This window comes from Lolium rigidum, chromosome 4, assembly GCF_022539505.1.
Source record: "Lolium rigidum isolate FL_2022 chromosome 4, APGP_CSIRO_Lrig_0.1, whole genome shotgun sequence".
NCBI lineage: Eukaryota > Viridiplantae > Streptophyta > Magnoliopsida > Poales > Poaceae > Lolium > Lolium rigidum.
This window is the reverse complement of record NC_061511.1, coordinates 49,845,229-49,866,714: the sequence shown is the minus strand read 5'-3', so window position 1 is coordinate 49,866,714 and position 21,486 is coordinate 49,845,229. Positions and strand designations below refer to the sequence as shown.

At 42.6% G+C, this 21,486-nt stretch overlaps 1 protein-coding gene across 1 annotated transcript; it reads left to right on the top strand.

Moving 5' to 3' along the window:
- The first annotated feature begins 11,876 nt into the window (after positions 1–11,876).
- On the top strand, positions 11,877–20,906 carry LOC124708373 (disease resistance protein RPM1-like). Its single transcript, XM_047240050.1, has 4 exons — positions 11,877–11,955; positions 12,410–12,504; positions 15,767–15,866; positions 17,778–20,906. The coding sequence occupies exon 4, from the start codon at positions 17,784–17,786 to the stop codon at positions 20,541–20,543; it is 2,760 nt and encodes a 919-aa protein (XP_047096006.1). The 5' UTR covers positions 11,877–11,955; positions 12,410–12,504; positions 15,767–15,866; positions 17,778–17,783; the 3' UTR covers positions 20,544–20,906.
- The last annotated feature ends 580 nt before the right edge of the window (positions 20,907–21,486 follow it).

The window sequence follows — 21,486 nt, the reverse complement described above, 5'->3', positions numbered from 1 at the left end:
GCAAACTAAAATTTCAAATGCTGAAACCCGAATCTCATACATGTCTGCATCACAATCTTCTTTAATTAATAAAATGGCTGCTAAACCTGATGATATTGATAATAAGATTACTACTACAGCAAATGCCATCCAAGTTAGAATTAATGAGAATATAAGATTAATGGCTGAACTGCGTGCTAGGTGGGATAGAGAAGAAAATGAAAAACTAGCTAAAGAGAATAATGTAGCTAAAGTTTGGACTATTACCACCACTAGTAATGCTAATTCTTCACATGTTGCTGCACCTCCTACTATCAATGGTAAAATAATTGGTGTTGGCAATGTTTCTACTCCTAGTGCAAAGCGTACAAAACTGCACTGAAATTGCTAAAGCTACTGAAACTGCTTGTGATAAAGCTGCTGAAATTTTTCCAACCTTGGGAACAATGATCCCATTGCTGTAGCTCATAATGATTTAGATTTTGATGATTGCCACATCTCTGAAGTTATAAAGTTCTTACAAAAACTTGCTAAAAGTCCTAATGCTAGTGCTATAAATTTAGCCTTTACAAAACATATTACAAACGCTCTCATAAAAGCTAGAGAAGAGAAACTAAAACTTGAAACTTCTATTCCTAGAAAGTTAGAAGATGGTTGGGAGCCCATCATTAAAATAAAATTCAATGACTTTGAATGTAATGCTTTATGTGATCTTGGTGCAAGTATTTCGTTATGCCTAAAAAGATTTATGATATGCTTGACTTGCCACCATTGAAGAATTGTTATTTGGATGTTAATCTTGCCGATAATGTTAAAAAGAAACCTTTGGGGAGGATTGATAATGTGCATATTACGGTTAACAATAACCTTGTCCCCGTTGATTTTGTTGTCTTGGATATCGAATGCAATGCATCTTGTCCAATTGTGTTGGGAAGACCTTTTCTTCGAGCTGTTGGTCTTGTTATTGATATGAGGGAAGGTAATATTAAATATCAATTTCCTCTCAAGAAAGGTATGGAACACTTCCCTATAAAGAGAATGAAGTTGCCTTTTGATTCTATTATTAGAACAAGCTATGATGTTGATGCTTCTACTCTCGATGTTACTTGATTTGCACTTTCTGCGCCTAGCTGAAAGGCGTTAAAGAAAAGCGCTTATGGGAGACAACCCATGTTTTTACCTACAGCAATTTTTTTGTTTTGTTGAGTCTTGGAAGTTGTTTACTACTGTAGCAACCTCTCCTTATCATGTTTTTGTGCCAAGTAAAGTTTCTATGTCAAAGTTGATGTTATATTTGGGATTACTGCGCAGAAACAGCATTGCTGTCTGTCACGAATCTGGGCACAGTTCCCTGTAGAAAATTCGAAAAAATCTGCCAATTTACGAGCGTGATCCTCAGATATGTACGCAACTTTCATTAGTTTTGAGTTTTTCCATTTGAGCAAGTCTGGTGCCATCTTTAAATTCGTCTTTACGGACTGTTCTGTTTTTGACAGATTCTGCCTTTTATTTCGCATTGCCTCTTTTGCTATATTGGATTTATTTCTTTGATCCACTAATGTCCAGTAGCATTATGCAATGTCCAGAAGTGAAAATAATGATTGTGTCACCTCTGAATGAGTGAATTATTAATTGTGCACTAACCCTCTAATGAGTTTGCTTGAAGTTTGGTGTGAAGGAAGTTTTCAAGGGTCAAGAGAGGAGAATGATATACTATGATCAAGAGGAGTGAAAGCTCTAAGCTTGGGGATGCCCCCGTGGTTCACCCCTGCATATTTTAAGAAGACTCAAGCGTCTAAGCTTGGGGATGCCCAAGGCATCCCCTTCTTCATCGACAACATCATCGAGTTCCTCCCCTGAAACTATATTTTTATTCAATCACATCTTGTGTTCTTTACTTGGAGCGTCGGTTTGTTTTCGTTTTTGTTTTTGTTTGAATAAGATGGATCCTAGCATTCACTTTGTGGGAGAGAGACACGCTCCGCTGTTGCATATGGACACATGTGTCCTTAGGCTTTACTCATAATGTTCAAGGCGAAGTTTCTTCTTCGTTAAATTGTTATATGGTTGGAATTGGAAAATGCTACATGTAGTAATTCTAAAATGTCTTGGATAATGTGATACTTGGCAATTGTTGTGCTCATGTTTAAGCTCTTGCATCATATGCTTTGCACCCATTAATGAAGAAATACATAGAGCTTGCTAAAATTTGATTTGCATATTTGGTTTCTCTAAGGTCTAGATAATATCTAGTATTGAGTTTTGAACAACAAGGAAGACAGTGTAGAGTCTTATAATGTTTACAATATGTCTTTTATGTGAGTTTTGCTGCACTTGTTCATCCTTGAGTTTGCTTCAAATAACCTTGCTAGCCTAAACCTTGTATCGAGAGGGAATACTTCTCATGCATCCAAAATCCTTGAGCCAACTACTATGCCATTTGTGTCCACCATAACTACCTACTACATGGTATTTCTCCGCCATTCCAAAGTAAATTGCTTGAGTGCTACCTTTAAAATTCCATCATTCACCTTTGCAATATATAGCTCATGGGACAAAATAGCCTTAAAAACTATCGTAGTATTGAATATGTACTTATGCACTTTATATTTTATTAAGTTGCTTGTTGTGCGATAACCATGCTTACGGGGAACGCCATCAACTATTGTTGAATATCATGTGAGTTGCTATGCATGTCCGTCTTGTCCGAAGGTCTATCATTTTAGTGGTTGGAGCATGCAAAATTGTTAGAGAAGAACATTGGGCCGCTAACTAAAGCCATGAACCATGGTGGAAGTTTCAGTTTTGGACATATATCCTCAATCTCATATGAGAATAATAACTTTGCTACATGCTTATGCATTTAAGAGGAGTCCATTATCCGTTGTCCATGTTGTCCCGGTATGGATGTCTAAGTTGAGAATAATCAAAAGCGAGAAATCCGAAATGCGAGCTTTCTCCTTAGACCTTTGTACGAGGCGGCATGGAGGTACCCCTTTGTGACACTTGGTTGAAACATGGCATGCGAAGATCCGGTAGTCCAAGCTAAGTAGGACGAGGTGCGGGCACTATTAGTATACTATGCATGAGGCTTGCAACTTGTAAGATATAATTTTCATAACTCATATGCTTTATTACTACCGTTGACAAAATTGTTTCATGTTTTCAAAATAAAAGCTCTAGCACAAATACGGCAATCGATGCTTTCCTCGTTGAAGGACCATTCTTTTACTTTTATTGTTGAGTCAGTTTACCTATCTCCTTCCACCTTAAGAAGCAAACACTTGTGTGAACTGTGCATTGATTCCTACATATTTGCATATTGCACTTGTTATACTACTTTATGTTGACAATATCCATGAGATATACATGTTACAAGTTGAAAGCAACCGCTGAAACTTAATCTTCCTATGTGTTGCTTCAACACCTTTACTTTGATTTATTGCTTTATGAGTTAACTCTTATGCAAGACTTATTGATGCTTGTCTTGAAGTACTATTCATGAAAAGTCTTTGTCATATGATTCACTTGTTTACTCATGTCATTACCTTTGCTTTGATCGCTGCATTCATTACATATGTTTACAAATAGTATGATCAAGATTATGATGGCATGTCACTTCAGAAATTATCTTTGTTATCGTTTTACTCGCTCGGGACGAGCGGAACTAAGCTTGGGGATGCTGATACGTCTCCAACGTATCGATAATTTCTTATGTTCCATGCTACTTTATTGATGATACCTACATGTTTTATGCACATTATATGTCATATTTATGCATTTTCCGGAACTAACCTATTAACAAGATGCCGAAGAGCCGATTCGTTGTTTTCTGCTGTTTTTGGTTTCGTAAATCCTAGTAAAGAAATATTCTCGGAATTGGACGAAACTTTCGCCCGGGGTCCTATTTTTGCACGAAGCTTCCGGAAGACCGAAGACCTAACGAAGTGGGGCCACGAGGCAGCCGGGGGGTGGCCGGCGCGGCCCGGGCCACGGCCGCGCCGACCTATCCCCTGGGCCCCTCGTGTGGCCCCTCGCGTTGACCCTCCGCCTACTTAAAGCTTCCGTCGCGAAAACCCCGATACCGAGAGCCACGATACGGAAAACCTTCCGGAGACGCCGCCGCCGCGAATCCCATCTCGGGGGATTCAGGAGATCGCCTCCGGCACCCTGCCGGAGAGGGGATTCATCTCCCGGAGGACTCTACACCGCCATGGTCGCCTCCGGAGTGATGAGTGAGTAGTTCACCCCTGGACCATGGGTCCATAGCAGTAGCTAGATGGTCGTCTTCTCCTTGTTGTGCTTCATTGTTAGATCTTGTGAGCTGCCTAACATGATCAAGATCATCTATATGTAATTCTATATGTTGTGTTTGTCGGGATCCGATGGATAGAGAGTACTATGATTATGGTGATTATCAATCTATTGTTCATGTGTTGTTTATGATCTTGCATGCTCTCCGTTACTAGTAGAGGCTCTGGCCAAGTTTTTACTCTTAACTCCAAGAGGGAGTATTTATGCTCGATAGTGGGTTCATGCCTCGCATTTACACCGGGACAGGTGACGTAAAGTTCTAAGGTTGTGTTGTGCTGTTGCCACTAGGGATAAAACATTGATGCTATGTCTAAGGATGTAGTTGTTGATTACATTACGCACCATACTTAATGCAATTGTCTCGTTGCTTTGCAACTTAATACTGGAGGGGGTTCGGATGATAACCCGAAGGTGGACTTTTTAGGCATAGATGCAGTTGGATGGCGGTCTATGTACTTTGTCGTAATGCCCAATTAAATCTCACTATATTTACCATGTCATGTATATGCATTGTTATGCCTTTCTCTATTTGTTAATTGCCCGACTCGTAATTTGTTCACCCAACATGCTTTTATCTTATGGGAGAGACACCTCTAGTGAACTGTGGACCCCGGTCCTATTCTTTACATAGCATACAATCTACTTGTTTTACTTGTTTTCTTTGCAAACATCTTCCACTCGATACGTTTAATCCTTTGTTACAGCAAGCCGGTGAGATTGACAACCTCATCGTTTCGTTGGGGCAAAGTACTTTGGTTGTGTTGTGCGGGTTCCTAGTTGGCGCCGGAATCCCCGGTGTTGCGCCGCATCACATTTCGCGACCATCAACCTTCAACGTGCTTCTTGGCTCCTACTGGTTCGATTAAACCTTGGTTTCTTTCTGAGGGAAAACTTGCTACTGTGCGCATCATACCTTCCTCTTGGGGTTCCCAACGAACGTGTGAGTTACACGCCATCAAGCAATGTGCTGTTGCCACTAGGGATAAAACATTGATTCTATGTCTAAGGATGTAGTTGTCGATTACATTACGCACCATACTTAATGCAATTGTCTGTTTCTTTGCAACTTAATACTGAATGGGGTTCGGATGATAACCTGAAGGTGGACTTTTTAGGCATAGATGCGGTTGGATGGCGGTCTATGTACTTTGTCGTAATGCCCGGATTAAATCTCACTATATTTATCATATCATGTATATGCATTGTTATGCCCTTCTCTATTTGTCAATTGCCCGATCGTAATTTGTTCACCCAACATGCTTTTATCTTATGGGAGAGACACCTCTAGTGAACTCGTGGACCCCGGTCCTATTCTTTACATAGCATACAATCTACTCGCAATACTTGTTTTATCGTTTTCTTGCAAACAATCATCTTCCACACAATACGGTTAATCCTTTGTTACAGCAAGCCGGTGAGATTGACAACCTCACTGTTTCGTTGGGGCAAAGTACTTTGTTTGTGTTGTGCAGGTTCCACGTTGGCGCCGAAATCCCTGTTGTTGCGCCGCATCACATTTCGCCACCATCAACCTTCAACGTGCTTCTTGGCTCCTCCTGGTTCGATTAAACCTTGGTTTCTTTCTGAGGGAAAACTTGCCACTGTGCGCATCATACCTTCCTCTTGGGGTTCCCAACGGACGTGTACATTTACGCGCATCATTAACCACCTGATTTAGTTCCAAAACTGGTTCCTTGACAGTCCTTTCTTTGTCAAAAAGGGGCAACGAATCAGAGACCAAAGGAAACGAATCGTCAGCATTAACCTCCAAATCCACTCTGGGGGAAAGCTTTTTAATACGCCAGATTTTCTTATTGGGGCAATGCTCCATCATGTGTTCAGCCTGAAAACAACTACGGCACCGACTAGGGCAGACCCGGCCCATATGGCCCAAACTATAACAGCAACGGCATCTGATATCCGAGCCGCAATTCTTTTTTAAGTGCCCCCAACAAAGACAACGTGAGCAAAGCACCTCCAAATTATCGGGCTTAGGCCCATCAAGAAAATCCCGTATAACCTCATTAGAAGGAAGGCCCCAGATTCCCGTTGCCCGCTCAATTTCAAAATCCGAGTATCCCGCCTGCCTTTGATCAACTATGCAGTTAAGTTGGAGGGGAGGAAATTTCGGATCCTTCAAAAAACGGTCAGACCAGTAATTCGGTTTCCTAAAATTATGACCAATAAAAGTCCGAGAAATCAATCCAGAATTAATGTGCCCTTGATCCAAGGAACTATCCCAAAAAGAACATTGCATGCTGCCCACCATGAAATGATGATCAAGAGTCTTTGAATCACTATCTGATGAAGAAGGCATTTGCGAATCATGGCAAACAGGTTTACCAAAAGACTGTGTTGGTGAGGGCACCTTAAATCCAAATTTGGTTAATTCCGCTGAGGAGGAACCATCAAAAGCATTAGCATTAAGAACCCCAAGAGGAACTTTTACCGCAAGAGAGCTTGTTTTTGGTACCCATTTCATAGGATTCTGATGAGAATTAGGCTTAGAGGACCAACCAAAATCCACCTCATTAACCGGATTATTCACCATTGGCAGAAAGCAAGGAGCAAAACCATCTCCACGAAACAGAGAGAAAGAGCAGTGAAAATCCGGCCAAACTCTTTCTCCAAGGGAGTAGATGAAATGACCAACCTTATTGGAAGCTACCGAGAACCTGAATCTCTTATCCGTCAAACGTACCACCCGGAAACCAACAGCAGAACCCCCCAAACAACATTCCAAAGCCACAGATACTGCATCTTCGGATAGGGGAAAGGAGGCTTCCAAGAACGATACCACCAAGAAAAATTCCTTGGTAGAGGAGGAAGGAGAGAAGTGAACAGAGGAGTTGAACCGTCGACGCACCTGATTGGCCAAAGCTCTTCCAGGGGAGAAATCCCAAAGGAGCAGAACATCCATGGTCACCGGAATAGGGAATCACCATGGTCGCCGGCTAGCGTGGTGGAGAGGGGAGAGGGGGAGGGAGAGAGCCATTAAGATTGTATTCAAATGTCGTTTTAACTCATCTTGAAATAAGTAAAGAGAAATCACAAATAGAGGTGCATAGGAAATCATAAACGGTTATGGCAAACTTCGTTCTTATATTGTTGATTCGAAAGTTACTATTCATACTAATCATGCTGCTATTAGATACCTTATGGAAAATAAAGATGCTAAGACTAGGCTTATTAGATGGGTGTTGCTTTTACAAGGAGCTTGATTAGCATATTGTAGATAGGAAGGGCATTGAAAATCATGTTTCTGATAATTTGTCTAGATTGGAAAATATTTCTTTTGATCCTATTCCTATTAATGATAGTTTTCCAAATGAACAATTGGCTGCAATAAAGATAACTTCGCGTGAGATTCCTTGGTATGCTGATTATGCTAACTTTATTGTTTTCAAGTATTTGCCTCCAATATTTACAGCTCAGCAAAGAAAAAAATATTATTGAAAATTTATTAATTTCTACATAGCCAGAGCAACCAAATAATGGCAATCCCTCCCATCCTAATAAGACGCTTAAACCTAACCTCACACCATTGAGCCAATTACCAAATATATTGACAACACTACACGGTAGGTATAAGGTAGACCCTATTTGGATAGCTGACCATATAGACCTAGCAAACTTACACTGAAAGAACAAGTGTTTAATAGTCTCGTATTGGTGACAGAAGACACACTTCTTACTTCCATGTCAGTTGCGTTTGGCAAGATTATCTTTAGTGAGTATGACCCCACGACGAAGATACCATGCAAAAAACTTTCGTTTTGAGTGGTATTTTCATCTTCCAAAATTTTGAATTATTATCAACTGAAATATCAGGCTGAATCAAAGTATTGTACATGGAAGCCACCGAGAATGCACCATTTCCGGTGAGGAGAGTGAATTTAGTGATCAGATGGGTACGTGAGCACGGCCTAAGCATCGTTGGTCAGCATTGAGATTCGTTTTATGTCTCACGGCGACTACACAGCGTCAATGCCTTTTCTGCCTGTTCCGTATTATTAAAAAGCCAACCCGACTTCGTTGTCCTCTAATCATGCCCACTAGCACATGCAGTCCTCCACTTCCTCCCTGAGTAGCGAGGCCATGAAACTCGCCGGCCACCAGCGACTGCCGGCGTCCGCCACCGACCGCCACTCATCGTCCGCTGGAGCCTTCTCCCGTGCCGCACCGGCGCCGCCCCAGACCACCGCTCATCGTCCGCCGGTCGAGGGAAAATAATTTGGGAAAAATCGGGGAGCGCGGTGGTCGATTGCGGTTTGGGTGCGGTCAATCTACGAGCGGGCAGACGGCAAGGATACCAGGATGTGTGGGGCGGCGCAATGGGTGGCGCTCGAAGTGGGACAGCCGCCTCGTCGCGGTCCGGCGACCTCGCCGTTGAGCCACCCGAGGTGCGGCACCGGGCCCAACTGGCGCCGTCCTTATTCCGACTACAAGCTCAGGCGTGTCGCGGCGGGCTCGCATCAACCGCGGAGGCAGGCTCGCAGCAACCGCGGAGGCGGGCTCGCAGCAACCGCGGAGGCGGCAAGCAGCAACGGCGCCGGCGCCGGCGGCTTGCAGCAACCATGGCGGCGGATCGCAGCGGCAAACCAGCAACCGCGGCAGCGGCTCGCAGAGCCAGCGGCAAGCTGCAAAGCGCCTCGGAGAAACCGCAACGGCGGCAAGCAGCGACGGCGTCGGCGGAAAGCAGCCGCCGATGCTACAACCTTGCAGCCTTCCCTGGGGGCGCGAGAGGGCCGTGGTTGGATCTTGGAGACAGGGAGAGAGATGAGGGGTACTGGAGGAGTGGGGGCGCAGCGGGGCCTTGAGCCGGAAGCCATCAGCGTGGAGGTCGGCAGAAGTCTAAGCTCTGGGCATGAATTTTCGTTCGGGGAAGAGGAATTGGGAAGCGAGACGAAGGAAAGAGATAAGGGGCAGAAGCGGTGGGTAGGGCCCGCGATTACGTGTCGTTTGCATGCGATGGAGGACAGGGGCCCGCGATCTCGCTCGAATCAACAACGTTCCCTTATCTTAAGGTTTACTTAACAGCGTTACACACGTGTCGGACAGGGGATGCGTGCTCACGTACCCATGTGAACACCAGCGTTCATCCGTTCCGGTGAGGTTCCAAGGAAACTCATGTGACCCCTGTGTTAATTGAACAATCAGCGACGGTTTTCCTTGGCTAGAACCGACTCCATGCACCGTCTCTAATACTATTAGGTTAGCATTAACACCCAGATTTTTTTTTTGGTTTCAGGCTTTTAGTCTGTGTGGGCTTAACAGATAGTGAAACCCGGAGCGGTAGCTTCCTTGGTCTGATAATAAAATTACGTAGTAATAGTTATGCAAGTCTTTGGTAGTCATTTTTATTTCATATGATCTGGCGCATCTTAATTCAGCTCATATTACAAGCTGCCGACTGGTTGGCTCTAAACCACCAACTCTTGACTTTGAAATGGCTGACCGAGTCGACCTGGCGCCCGGTCTGAAACACCCAGTTTTATAATTTTAATTTATACATGAGGTTGATGATGAATGATTACTACCTACTCTTTTTTATTGTTAGTCCGTATAAACCTAGCTTCACGATGAAGTGGACATGTGCAAGAACACATGAGTTCTGCTTCTGCAACGCTCCAAATTACCAACCAGCCGGAGAGTAGCTTCTTCGAAAAAAGAACATACATGGATTTTGTTATTTCATTTTGTTTTCTACGTTCAGACTTCACTGCTTCTCTTCATATTGAGGAGCTTTCTAAGTACTCCACCCTCCACCCGGCCGGCCTTGTAGAAAGGCACAGCGATGTAAACATATACACAAAGACTTGACGAGCGCTACAGCATGTCAGTCTTCCCTTCGTGGAGAGTTGACAATTTGTGGCACATCTGGATCTAGCCTGGGATACCGTAGGTTCATTGAGGCAGGCGATCATATAATTACTATTATGTGCAAGTAGCACCTAGTATATACAATTAATTAGAATCTGGCTGTTAGTAGTACTAGTTGAGGATTATTTTTCGAGACCCAAGTGCGCGCGCGTCAATGAGTGGAGTGCACACATGGAGATAGCTGTGTTAACGCTAAAATAAAGGCAAGAGAGAACGGGCTCAGTACTGCGCAAGGGCATATACACACAAGGATCAAAAGTCTCACCTCAGCCTCCTCCCTCCCTCTTGCTCAGGCGGGCGCTTGCTTGCTTTCTCTCCGGCCGTCTCTAACAAGGTTGGTGTTTCTTCTTCGGCCTCGCTCCTCCGACATGTTCTAGGCTTCTAGCATCTGTTCTACTCTACCTTGATTTTCCTGCGACTTTGTGTTTTGATTTCAATGTTGCCTCCGACAACTACGAGGCCAGCTTTGTTCAGCTCTGCACATCCGAATTTATCCAGCTGCTAATCTGTATGTGTTTTTGTCTTTTAAGCGCACACAGCCACGTCTTTGTGTCTTTTAAGCTCTGTCAACCTTAAAGTGACGAAGTTGTTGTACTTGTGTATGAGCTAAGCTTAAGCATATATGTACTAAGTAATCTTCTCCTTATTCATCGTTCTACCTAGCTATAGCTTAATCCGTATTTCTATAGACATGCCGATGGGGCGTGGGTGGTGATGATCTGTCTGTCACACCTTGTGCTAGCAGACTGACATATGCAAGAGATGGACGCTTGTTTGTCTACCATCTATTTAACTGAGGTGCCATTATTTCTCAGTCGACTGAAGTTAGATGATGTCATCAAATTTTAGTTGCAACTCATGACTAGCACGAATCACGATGGAAATCAAATGGTGTAGGATTTAACTGATCACGAAGTGCTGAGAACTAACAAATCCCATTTAACTGAGTAGTTTACGAAATGGATCATATTGATAGGTATTTTTCTCCCATCCTTCCGTGTTCGAGAGTCAGCTTCTCTCTCGCCTTCCAGACTCCTTGTCACTGGATCCTTGGCCGAATAAAGTGTGCTTTATAAAAAAAGATCCTTGGCTGAATTGCGATCGTTCGAAGAATTTCTCCCATACCATATTTTGCATCAAGGGAGGCCGACCATCTTCCACCCCGATGTCCATGTCGTCTAGGTCCTCAAGATGGTGAGGAGGAGGCTTGGTGGAATCGCAACACCAAGCCATGGAGATGGTGTCTTTGAATCCAATCATGATGACTTTTACTCTCTCCCTTTAGATTCCTCTTTCAAAAATTCTGGGTCTGGTTTGTAAATTTATTTTATATATGGGTCCTTGGATAGTTGGATGGGCTATCTTGTGAAGTTTGACCAAGCCTTACCTAGCCTGGGCGACAATTCCCTTGTTAAAAAATATACTCAGAAACCATGGGCGGCGGGCCACATCATGTCTCCCCGCCCATCGGCGCTCTGCCGTTTCGCCGTTCACTCGAGGGCGGCGACGATTTGGTGCGGCCGCTTGAGGTGGAGGCCACCGCGGCTGCAATTTGGCGCGGGCGCTGGAGGTGTAGACCGGAGGAGGCGGCGGCGATCTGCCGGAGGTGGAGGCAGGGGAGGCTATGGCGGCGGCGATTCCGTCCGGGTGGTGCCCTCACCGAGCGCAGCAGCGGGCGGACGCGTACAGGCGCGGGAGCAGACGGTTGACGCCAGGCCCTGCCCTCCTAGAGCACCGCGAACCCGGAGTTGAGAGGAGGGGCGAGGGCGCATGGATCCGGTGAGGAATATCCTTTCAAGCAAGAATCCTTTGTTACGGATATGGGTATCAGTGTCACTGTGTCAGGCCGATACTGATACGAAAATACGGCACTTTGAAAAAGTGCCAATACGAATACGGCACTTTCAAAAACTTACTCAACTAACGTTACTAGACTTCAACACTAACTCACTTTGGATTAGAGGCAAGATTATACATTGCGTAGGTGGATATGGATGGTCGCAGTCTATTTATTTCTTTCTTGTATTTCATTCGCGCCGCAAGACAGATGCTCAACTCACACAATCACAAGAAGTTGCAACGGTTAATTACTTGAAGAAGTCATCGCGCGTACGCTATCGTTATGTAACCTTTGCGAGATTTCATCGCTAGGGCTGAAGTTTGGTTAACTCTGCCCAAGCTTTTGCCTACATGTAAAACTTAAAGCATCTATTTGTGTACATTTTTTATGCAGGTTTGATCACGCGCATCACATCAATCTCACTAGATGTTATAGTTGGTGGTTTGTCAAACACCTACAGGCCGGGTTCGAGGACAACTCTCCACTAGGTATGTCCTTGACTTCTTGCGCGTTTACTACGAACAATCAAGTTAAACTGTTGTCACTATCTTTATGGTAAATTAATCGACATGTTTTAATCATAGTTGTGAAGGTGTCTTGCATTCCTCCCAAAAAAAGATTTATGGCATGCTTTTTTTACTCCCAATGGTTTGTTTCCATATTTTACATATTTATTTTGCATGAATGAATGATTCCGATAGTCTTTCTTAAACACGATCATACGCCAGTCATTGGGAAAGTTTCAAAAAAAAAACATTGACTTGGATACTCAACAGAACATATAAGACATCGTCACATATAAGATAGTGACGATAGATAGCTCATTGCTTCAAAACATTTCAAGAACAACAATCCACCAATTTTGTTTCAAGTCTACCTAGACACGAATTAGTTTTTTATTATTTTTAAAACTCTCCCTGGGACTTCTTGATCTGGTCTAATTGGTGCCCTCGTCAACCTCTAGATGAGACATGGGAGGTCATTTCGTCTGCAATTTGGTGGACGCCGTCATACTTGTCACACCATCTGTCACTGACATGGGGTGGTCATGTGAAAAATATCCAAATTTTTAAGTAAAGTGTGGCAAATGTGCAAACATTTCACAAGCGAGTGGGCGCTTCCCAGTGCGGGAGCAGAAAGTTGTCATCGTGCCCTGCCCATCTAGAGCCCAGAGAACCACATATTCGACTTCTAGCTGGTAAGGAGCGGAAAATAGCTACTTCAGCACGAGGCGAGCGCCACAGGAATTTAGATCAGGAGGGGCGGCAGTGCAGAGATCTGATGAGAAAATGTGTTTTTTTTTTGGATAAAGGGTGATTTATTACTTAAAAGTTTTAAGTATTACATCTGAACTCTGAATAACTAGGATACGCATAGCGCCCAAATCCAATAGTATCAACAGAAAAATAAAAGGCACAAGGCACACTACTAGTAAACATCATAGAAAATGTAGGGGCGTCAAAGGTGATGGAGGACCAATCCGTAGATTATGGTGCCATCCACGTTAGGTTAAAAGTAACCCTGGTTGTATCCTCCAGCTGTATAGACACCTGCATAAACAAATCGCGATGTTGCACACACTCTAGAGACGATCATCAATAGTGTGTAGTTGTGAACCAGTAGATAACCTGTATGAGAGAACAATTTTTTCATAGCCATAGTGACCATATAATGGCAATTGGTCCCACCCTAGTAAGTAGTTTAAACATATATTCTCAACGTTACGTGATGGGTACAAGGTAGAGCATATCTGGATAGTCTCGTCGTGGTACAGAAGACACATTTTACTGCCATGCCGATTGCATTTCACAAGTTGTCTTTGGTGATGATTACTCCTCGACGAAGATTCCACGCAAAGAACTTTAGGTTTTAGTGGAATTTACATCTTCCATTGTTTTGTTATTAACAACTTTCCGACTGCACTAATGCTTTGTACATGGAATCGATATAGAATTTACCACTCTCATGTAGATTCTATAAAAAGATCGCCGGTACCCTATGTCAAATGGAACAATGCTAGGCGTTGCAGAAAAGCATTCAATACTAGTCTGGGGCCAACGAGATTTCTTTTGAATGCCAGATTTGGTGGTGAAATTTCAAACGCCTTAGCAATCTTATCATTTTTATGACATACAATATTGTACATAGATGGATATTGTTCTCAGAGCATGGGGTTAACTAGCCATTTATCCTCTGAGAACCTTATTCCGAGCCATCTATAATTGAGAACAAATCATATGTGAAGAAGAATTTCTTCATCGCCATTAGACCAATTCAGAAATGTGAGTCACCTAGGTTCCAAAAAACCTGAGACAACGTATGTGAGCCTATGTACTTTCTCTTTAGAAAGGTTCGCCGCACTCCATCTCCGGTAAGGATCTTGAAAAGGCATTTACCTAGGAGGCCTGTGTTCTTGACCTCAAGGTCATGAATCCCAAACATTTTTTTGATCTTTAGGGCGGCAACCCACACTCCACTTAGCTAGCGATATTTTTTCTCACTATTTTTTTGCTAAAATAATTTTGATCAGAAGTAATCCAAACGTTATAAGACTCATTTGGAAAGTTGGAAAAAAGATATCATATACAGTACCATATTACTTAGTACTGAGTTAATGGGAACCAATTTCTCCCCAAGAATATTAGTTTACCTTTCCAACAACTTAACATAATTTGTTGTCGCTTATCCACAAATTTTCATGCGGTGTTTGTAAGTTTCGGATAATCAATCGGAATACCCAAATACTTAATAGAAAACTAACATTGTCCGCAACAAATAACTTGACACATAGATTGGCCGCATCTCAAGGCTCACCAAAGGAAAACAAGTCGCTCTTATTGTAATTGATTTTAGATCCAAAAGCTGCTCAAAAGCTGATCAAAAGCTGTCAGAATTAACTTCACGTTTCGTGCATTTTCGATGTAATGTAATATTATCTTCTGATGAGGAAATTTAGTGGAATTGGTCAATTGGTTAGTGATGTGGAAGATTTGGAGAGCAGCAGCAGCTCCACCACCATATGTGGTCTGTGAGGTTCTTAATTTGTTGTTCCTCTTGTCCTTCAGAATTCATTTCCATCCAGTGTGCTGCGTAGAGAATCAATATCTAACCATCTTGCGTAGGGAATTAGTAGGATGGATAGTCATCGTCTATTTTTTTACTTCTTTATTTGAAAAGATTTTATTTTTTGTCCCGGCTCTGCAGGAGAAAGATGCACAACTCGGACAATCAGACGAGCATATAGTATTATAAAACATACTGATTTCAAAAGTACGATTTTATTTGACCTTAGAAAAAGCAGTTCAGCTCATAAATAAATATCCCTTTTGAGAGTGTAAGGTCTGTTTTGTTTTCTTCTGACAAACTTTTGTCAAACAATTACACCATACTTTGTGTGATACATGAACGTATGCATGAGAAAGTATTTGATTCAAATGAAGTTTATTTTCTTGTCATATAATTTACATGGTAATAGAGAAACTGCTGGACAGATATTAGCATGGAAGAAAATAGGATTTTTTTGTATTGGAGGGAGTATGTGGCTAGTGAGTTAATAGCTTTTTCTTCATTGAGATTACTTAAAGTCACTGACACTAAAGGTTTTTTCGATAAAGAGAATGTATTAATAACGCGGAGATACCGTCTGGCATTATAGTTAGGTAACCTTTGTCAGCTTGCACTAACTAGGGCTTATATTTTGTTACATCTGTTGAACAAAACATATTCTTACATATATTTATTTCAATGCAGGATTGGTCACAGTACTGGACATCCATCTCACTATATGTTCTAGTTCGTGGTTTATAGAACACCTACAGGTTCCAGGATATATAAGTCTCCACTCCAGTCGGTATGTCTTTATTTTCTTATTGACTACTCTCAGGTTAACGTGTACGCATTATCTTCTGGGTAAATTAGTATGCGTGTTTCAATATTATTTGTTAATATGTTTGGTAATCCTCCGTAAAACAAGGATTAAAATGTGATTGCATCGATTGATGCATGGGACGTTTTATTTCCCTATTCAAAGATATATATATAGTTTTACTTCGGAATACATCATGTGTCACTTAGGGTCATACATGCATCAACCATATGAAAATAAAAGATGAGATAAAAATCTGAATTCAAAACGCTGGCGGCACTGGATGTACATACCCCAAGCAATAGTCTCTAGCCGGTTGCACTTAGTATCCAAATACTCGCACTTCTCCATTGTTTGTAGCTAAGACCACATATGAATTCAATGGGTAGCCAGATGAAAGTAGTTTTTGCCTTGTGAAAGATATAGTTGTTCCTCACATTCCATATAGCCAAAAGTAAAGCGCAAACCCCACTCAGATTTGCACTCTATCTTTTTAACAACTCCCTCTAGCCAATCTCGAAATAGATTTGTACAATTTTTTGGAGGAATAATATTAAAGAGCATGTGCACTATACGGCAAACCACTTTTGCTAACGGGCAAACCAAAAACAAATGTTGTATTGATTCATCTTGATTATAAAAACAATATTTTTTGCAACCATGCCAATTTCTATTAGCAAAGTTATCCTTCGTGAGAAGTACCCAGCAATGAAGGAACCACATGAAAATCCTTATTTTCAGCGGCACCTCCATTTTCCACAAGTATTTTCTAATGCAGCTCGTATAATCATCCATATAATCAAGGTATAAAGATTTGACGATAAACAAGCCTAATGTTGTTAGCTTCCAAGCGAACCCACAAGATTGTGTGGTTAACTAAACATCCATCAAACACAGCACTAAATGAGTCCATATGTCATCTCTTGTCTAAAACCTATATTCGGAGGCACCTAAGCCATAATGTTAGCCACTAAACTTGTTTTCTTTGGACTATGTTAAACAAAGATAGATATTGATTAGATAAATGACTATCACCTAACCATGTATCCTCCCATAACCTAGTACTCTCATCGTCTCCTACATTGAAACAACCTCATTCAAAGAACTCATTCTTTACTTTCGTAAAGCCTTTTCGGGAGGGGGAATTAGAGGATTTTCCCTTCACTTGTGATAAGAAATTGGAGTGAAGGTATTTATTTTGGAGTAGCTCGTGCCAAACTCCATCCCGGGAAGTAATTTAAAGAGTTATTTTCTCAATAAACAATTGTTCTTAATTTCTAAAACCTTCACTCCCAAATCCCCTTGATACTTTGTCCTACAAATGATGTTCCATTGAGTAAGTCTATACTTCTTATGGCCATCACTTTGCCAGAAGAAACTTTACCTATAAAAATCCAATCTTTTTCTTACCCATGTATGTATTTATAAGAAGGATATCATAAACATGGGAAGACTCATTAGGAACGAATTAATGAGAACCAGAAGATCCCCGTATGAAAGGAGTTTGCCTACCCACTTGTGAGCTTCGTCTAGCTTTCTGAAATGAATGGGAATACCAAAGTATCACACCGCGAAAGACCCTATCTCATAACCAAAAAGATGACGTTTCATCGCTCTTTTTTCTTAGTGTGCTTTAAGCACAATAGTGTTTTTCTTCCTGCATGTTATGGCGGACGATAATAATCCCCAGTTAATAAATTGTCTTATACCTTAAAATTGGGTTTCTCTTCCTGCATGTTATGGTTTAAGTAGAATAGTGTTTCTCTTCCTGCTTAGTTTGAAATATAAGACAACGCTACGGCTATGTTTTGACATCATTTATATATGCAATGCGCCACATTATGCCAAAATTAATTTGTTGATGCATAACTTATTCCATGTTGGTGTTTTTTTCAGAAGGGAATGGCGGAGGCAATACTTTCTGCTGTGACAAAGATTGGGATGATTAGTGCAAGCAAAGCGGCCGCAGCTGTCGGAGATCAGTTGGCGAAGAGGGTTAATGGACTAATAGAATTGCCAGGAAAGATCAAAATGATTGATAAAGAGCTAAGGATGTTGAATGGTGTAATTCAAGATTTGGGCAGCTCACATCTCAGCAACAATGTTATCAAGGAGTGGATTACAGGCGTGAGGAATCTGGCCTACCATGTTGAAGATGTAGTTGACAAGTACTTGTATGAGGCTGTTAAGGTCAACGAAGAAGACTTTCTAAGTCGGTACGTGTTCAACATGGGAGGTGCACGTAACGCTATTGTTTTCAGTAAGATTGTCGTTGAGGTAGCAGAGATAGAAAACGAGCTCAAGCAAGTCAAAGAGAATCAAACTTACTGGACTAATGCAATTGTGCCTGTAAACAATGATCGTGCAGAGATTGATAGGCAGCGGTCTGGAGGCGGCTTTCAAGGGCTTTTTTGTGATGAGGATCTAGTGGGAATTGATGAGAACAGGAGTAAGTTGACTGAATGGCTGAGCACCGATGAGAAAGACAGCACGGTCATAACAATTTCTGGAATGGGAGGCTTGGGGAAAACAACCCTTGTGAGAAATGTGTATGATCGGGAGAAAGGCAACTTCCCTGGTGGTCAGGCTTGGATTGTGGTGTCACAGAAATATGATGTAGTTGATCTGCTGACCAAACTGCTCTCCAAGATAGGCCAGTCACAACCTGTTAGTGCCAAACCAGATGTTGATGACTTAACAGATGCAATACAGAAGACACTACAATACAAGAAATGTTTGATCGTCCTTGATGATGTGTGGAATGAAGAAGCATATAATCAGATGCGCAATGCATTCAAGGGTTGCCAAGGAAGCCGTGTTATGATCACAACCCGGAAGGAAAAGGTTGCAGCTATTGCTCATAACGGTCGTCGCATGATAGTCCAGCCACTGGGTAGCGCCGAATCATACAAGCTCTTCTGCTCAAGGGCTTTCCACAACACCAGCCCTGACCCTGACCGCAAGTGCCCTCCGGAGCTTAGGTGCCCTCCAGAGCTTGAGACAGTGGCTGCTGCTATTGCTGAGAGGTGTCATGGCCTGCCATTGGCCATTGTAGCTTGTGGTAGCCTTTTGTCCAAGAAGGAACCAACAGAGCACGCCTGGGACCAGATGTACAATCAACTCAGGAGCAAACTGCAGGAAAACAACCATGTGCAAGCTATTCTTATTCTGAGCTATCATGACTTGCCAGGTAATCTCAGGAACTGCTTCCTGTACTGCAGCTTATTCCCTGAAGACTATCCCATGCCACGGGAGAGCCTTGTGCGAATGTGGGTTGCCGAAGGATTTGCGATCAGGAAAGACCAGAGCACGGCAGAGGAAGTGGCGGAGGACAATCTCATGGAACTGATAAGCCGGAATATGTTGGAAGTGGTGGAGAAGGATGAGCTCTCTAGGGTCACTACCTGTAAGATGCATGACATTGTCCGAAGCCTGGCTCTTGATATCGCAAAAGAAGAGAGGTTTGGCTCCGCGAATGATGAGGGTGAGATGATTAACACGGATACAGAGGTTCGCCGTTTCTCGACATGTGGTTGGAAGGGTGACGGCAGTAGGCCAGCTGCTGCTGGAGTGAAATTCCCGCGACTCCGGACCGTAATGTCGATTGCCTCCTCTACCAGCATGATTTCCTCAATTTTGTCTGGATCCAACTACCTTACTGTTCTTGAGCTCCAAGACTCTGGAATCAGCCAGTTGCCAGAAACCATCGGAAATCTGTTCAATCTCCGGTACATCGGCTTAAGGCGTACCAATATCGAGTCGCTGCCAGACAGTATTGAAAAACTCTCAAACCTCGAGACCCTGGACATCAAGCAAACAAAAATAGTGAAGCTACCACCAGGGATTGTGAAGGTTGAGAAGCTACGCCACCTTTTTGCTGACAGGTTTGCTGATGAGAGGCAGACGGAGTTCAGATACTTTGTTGGAGTGGAAGCGCCTAAGATGATTTCCAACTGTCATGATCTGCAGACTCTCGAGACCGTCTGTGCCAGTAAAGACTTGTCGCAGCAACTGAGGAAAATGACCAAGTTGCAGACTGTTTGGATTGATAACATCAATGCATCCAACTGTGAAGATCTTTTCGAGGCCCTCTCATATATGCCACTACTGTCAAGCGTACTACTCTCTGCAAGTGATGAGAAGGAGACACTTTCATTCGAAAAGCTCAAGCCAATTTCAACCAAGCTCACCAGGCTGATCGTCAGAGGCGGCTGGGCACATGGGACACTCAACTGCCCGATATTCCAGGGTTCTGGGAGGTACCTCAGGTATCTGGCCCTAAGCTGGTGCAACCTTGGGGAAGAAGACCCGCTGAAGCTGCTGGCATCTCAAGTGCCAGCTCTCACTTATCTCAGCCTCAACCGGGTGAGTAGTGCAGCTATATTGGTTCTTTCTGCAGGGTGCTTTCCTAAACTGAAGACACTCGTCTTGAAGAATATGCCCAATGTCAATCAACTGGTGATCGAGGACAATGCCATCCCGACCATTCACGGGATCTACATCGTGTCACTCCGTGAGATGAACATGGCCCCTCATGGCATCGACTCCCTTGGGTCCCTGAAGAAGCTCTGGCTGCTGGGTCTGCACAGGGACTTCAAGGCTGACTGGGATCTGAAGCAGATGCACAACAAACTGAAGCACGTTCCGGAGCTCCGTTCTTAATTGCCCAAGAGCCGCATGCAGTCTACCTCCCACCTTCGGTAAGAAGAAGAAGTCACATTTTATTTCCCTACACATTTCAAGCAGATGATACTGTGAAGTCTGTGATGGTATCATCTATCAGCAGATGCTTCGTTGTTTGATTATTTGCAACGAGACCTACCAACGGTTCTGTAATAATTCATATCCTGGAACACGGGCATTACATTCCGTGCATGCCAGCAGGAACTAGAATTATTCGAGTTTGTTTCATTATACTATCAGTTTAATTTCATAATTTGTTTGCAACTGTGTGTATCATGCAATGCTTGTTGTTTCTGTAACAAGTCATGAACAATGTTATATGAGCTTAATTTCTTTACATGATCTTATCACTGAATGGTTTTTTGCCTGATGTCACCGATGTATCAAGATACTGCAGTGCACTACTACTTACTACATTATGTTTTTCCCTGAAGCCTATTTTAAATACTGTTTTCGGTTTTTTAAAATGACAGACTCCATGGACAACAACCTGCAAATTTTGTTGAGCTCGGTACAGCCTTTGACAAATTAGATTTTTGAACTCGGCATCAGCTTTCAATAGAGTTTCCACGATATTTTTATTTGGAATGTGGTCACCATCTTGGATGCCGTCTCCTTAACACTGTATTCCTCTCTAAGCAAACTAGATATTTGAACTCAGGATCAGGTTCATTAGAGTCTCCGCCTTTATGCTTAGTTCGAATGTGGACAACATCTTGCATGCCGTCTCCTTGGCACTAATTTTCTTTCTCAAGAATTCAGCTAGCCTGTTCCCACTTTCAACTAGTTTAACCAAAACATGGAAACATTTTAGATTTACATACATGCCCTGGTAGCACAATGCAAGGAAGTGTCACCATTTTCTTTTATTTTTGGCAAACATGAGATTATTTTCCCTTGTGTTGATGTTGGTAGAAACTTG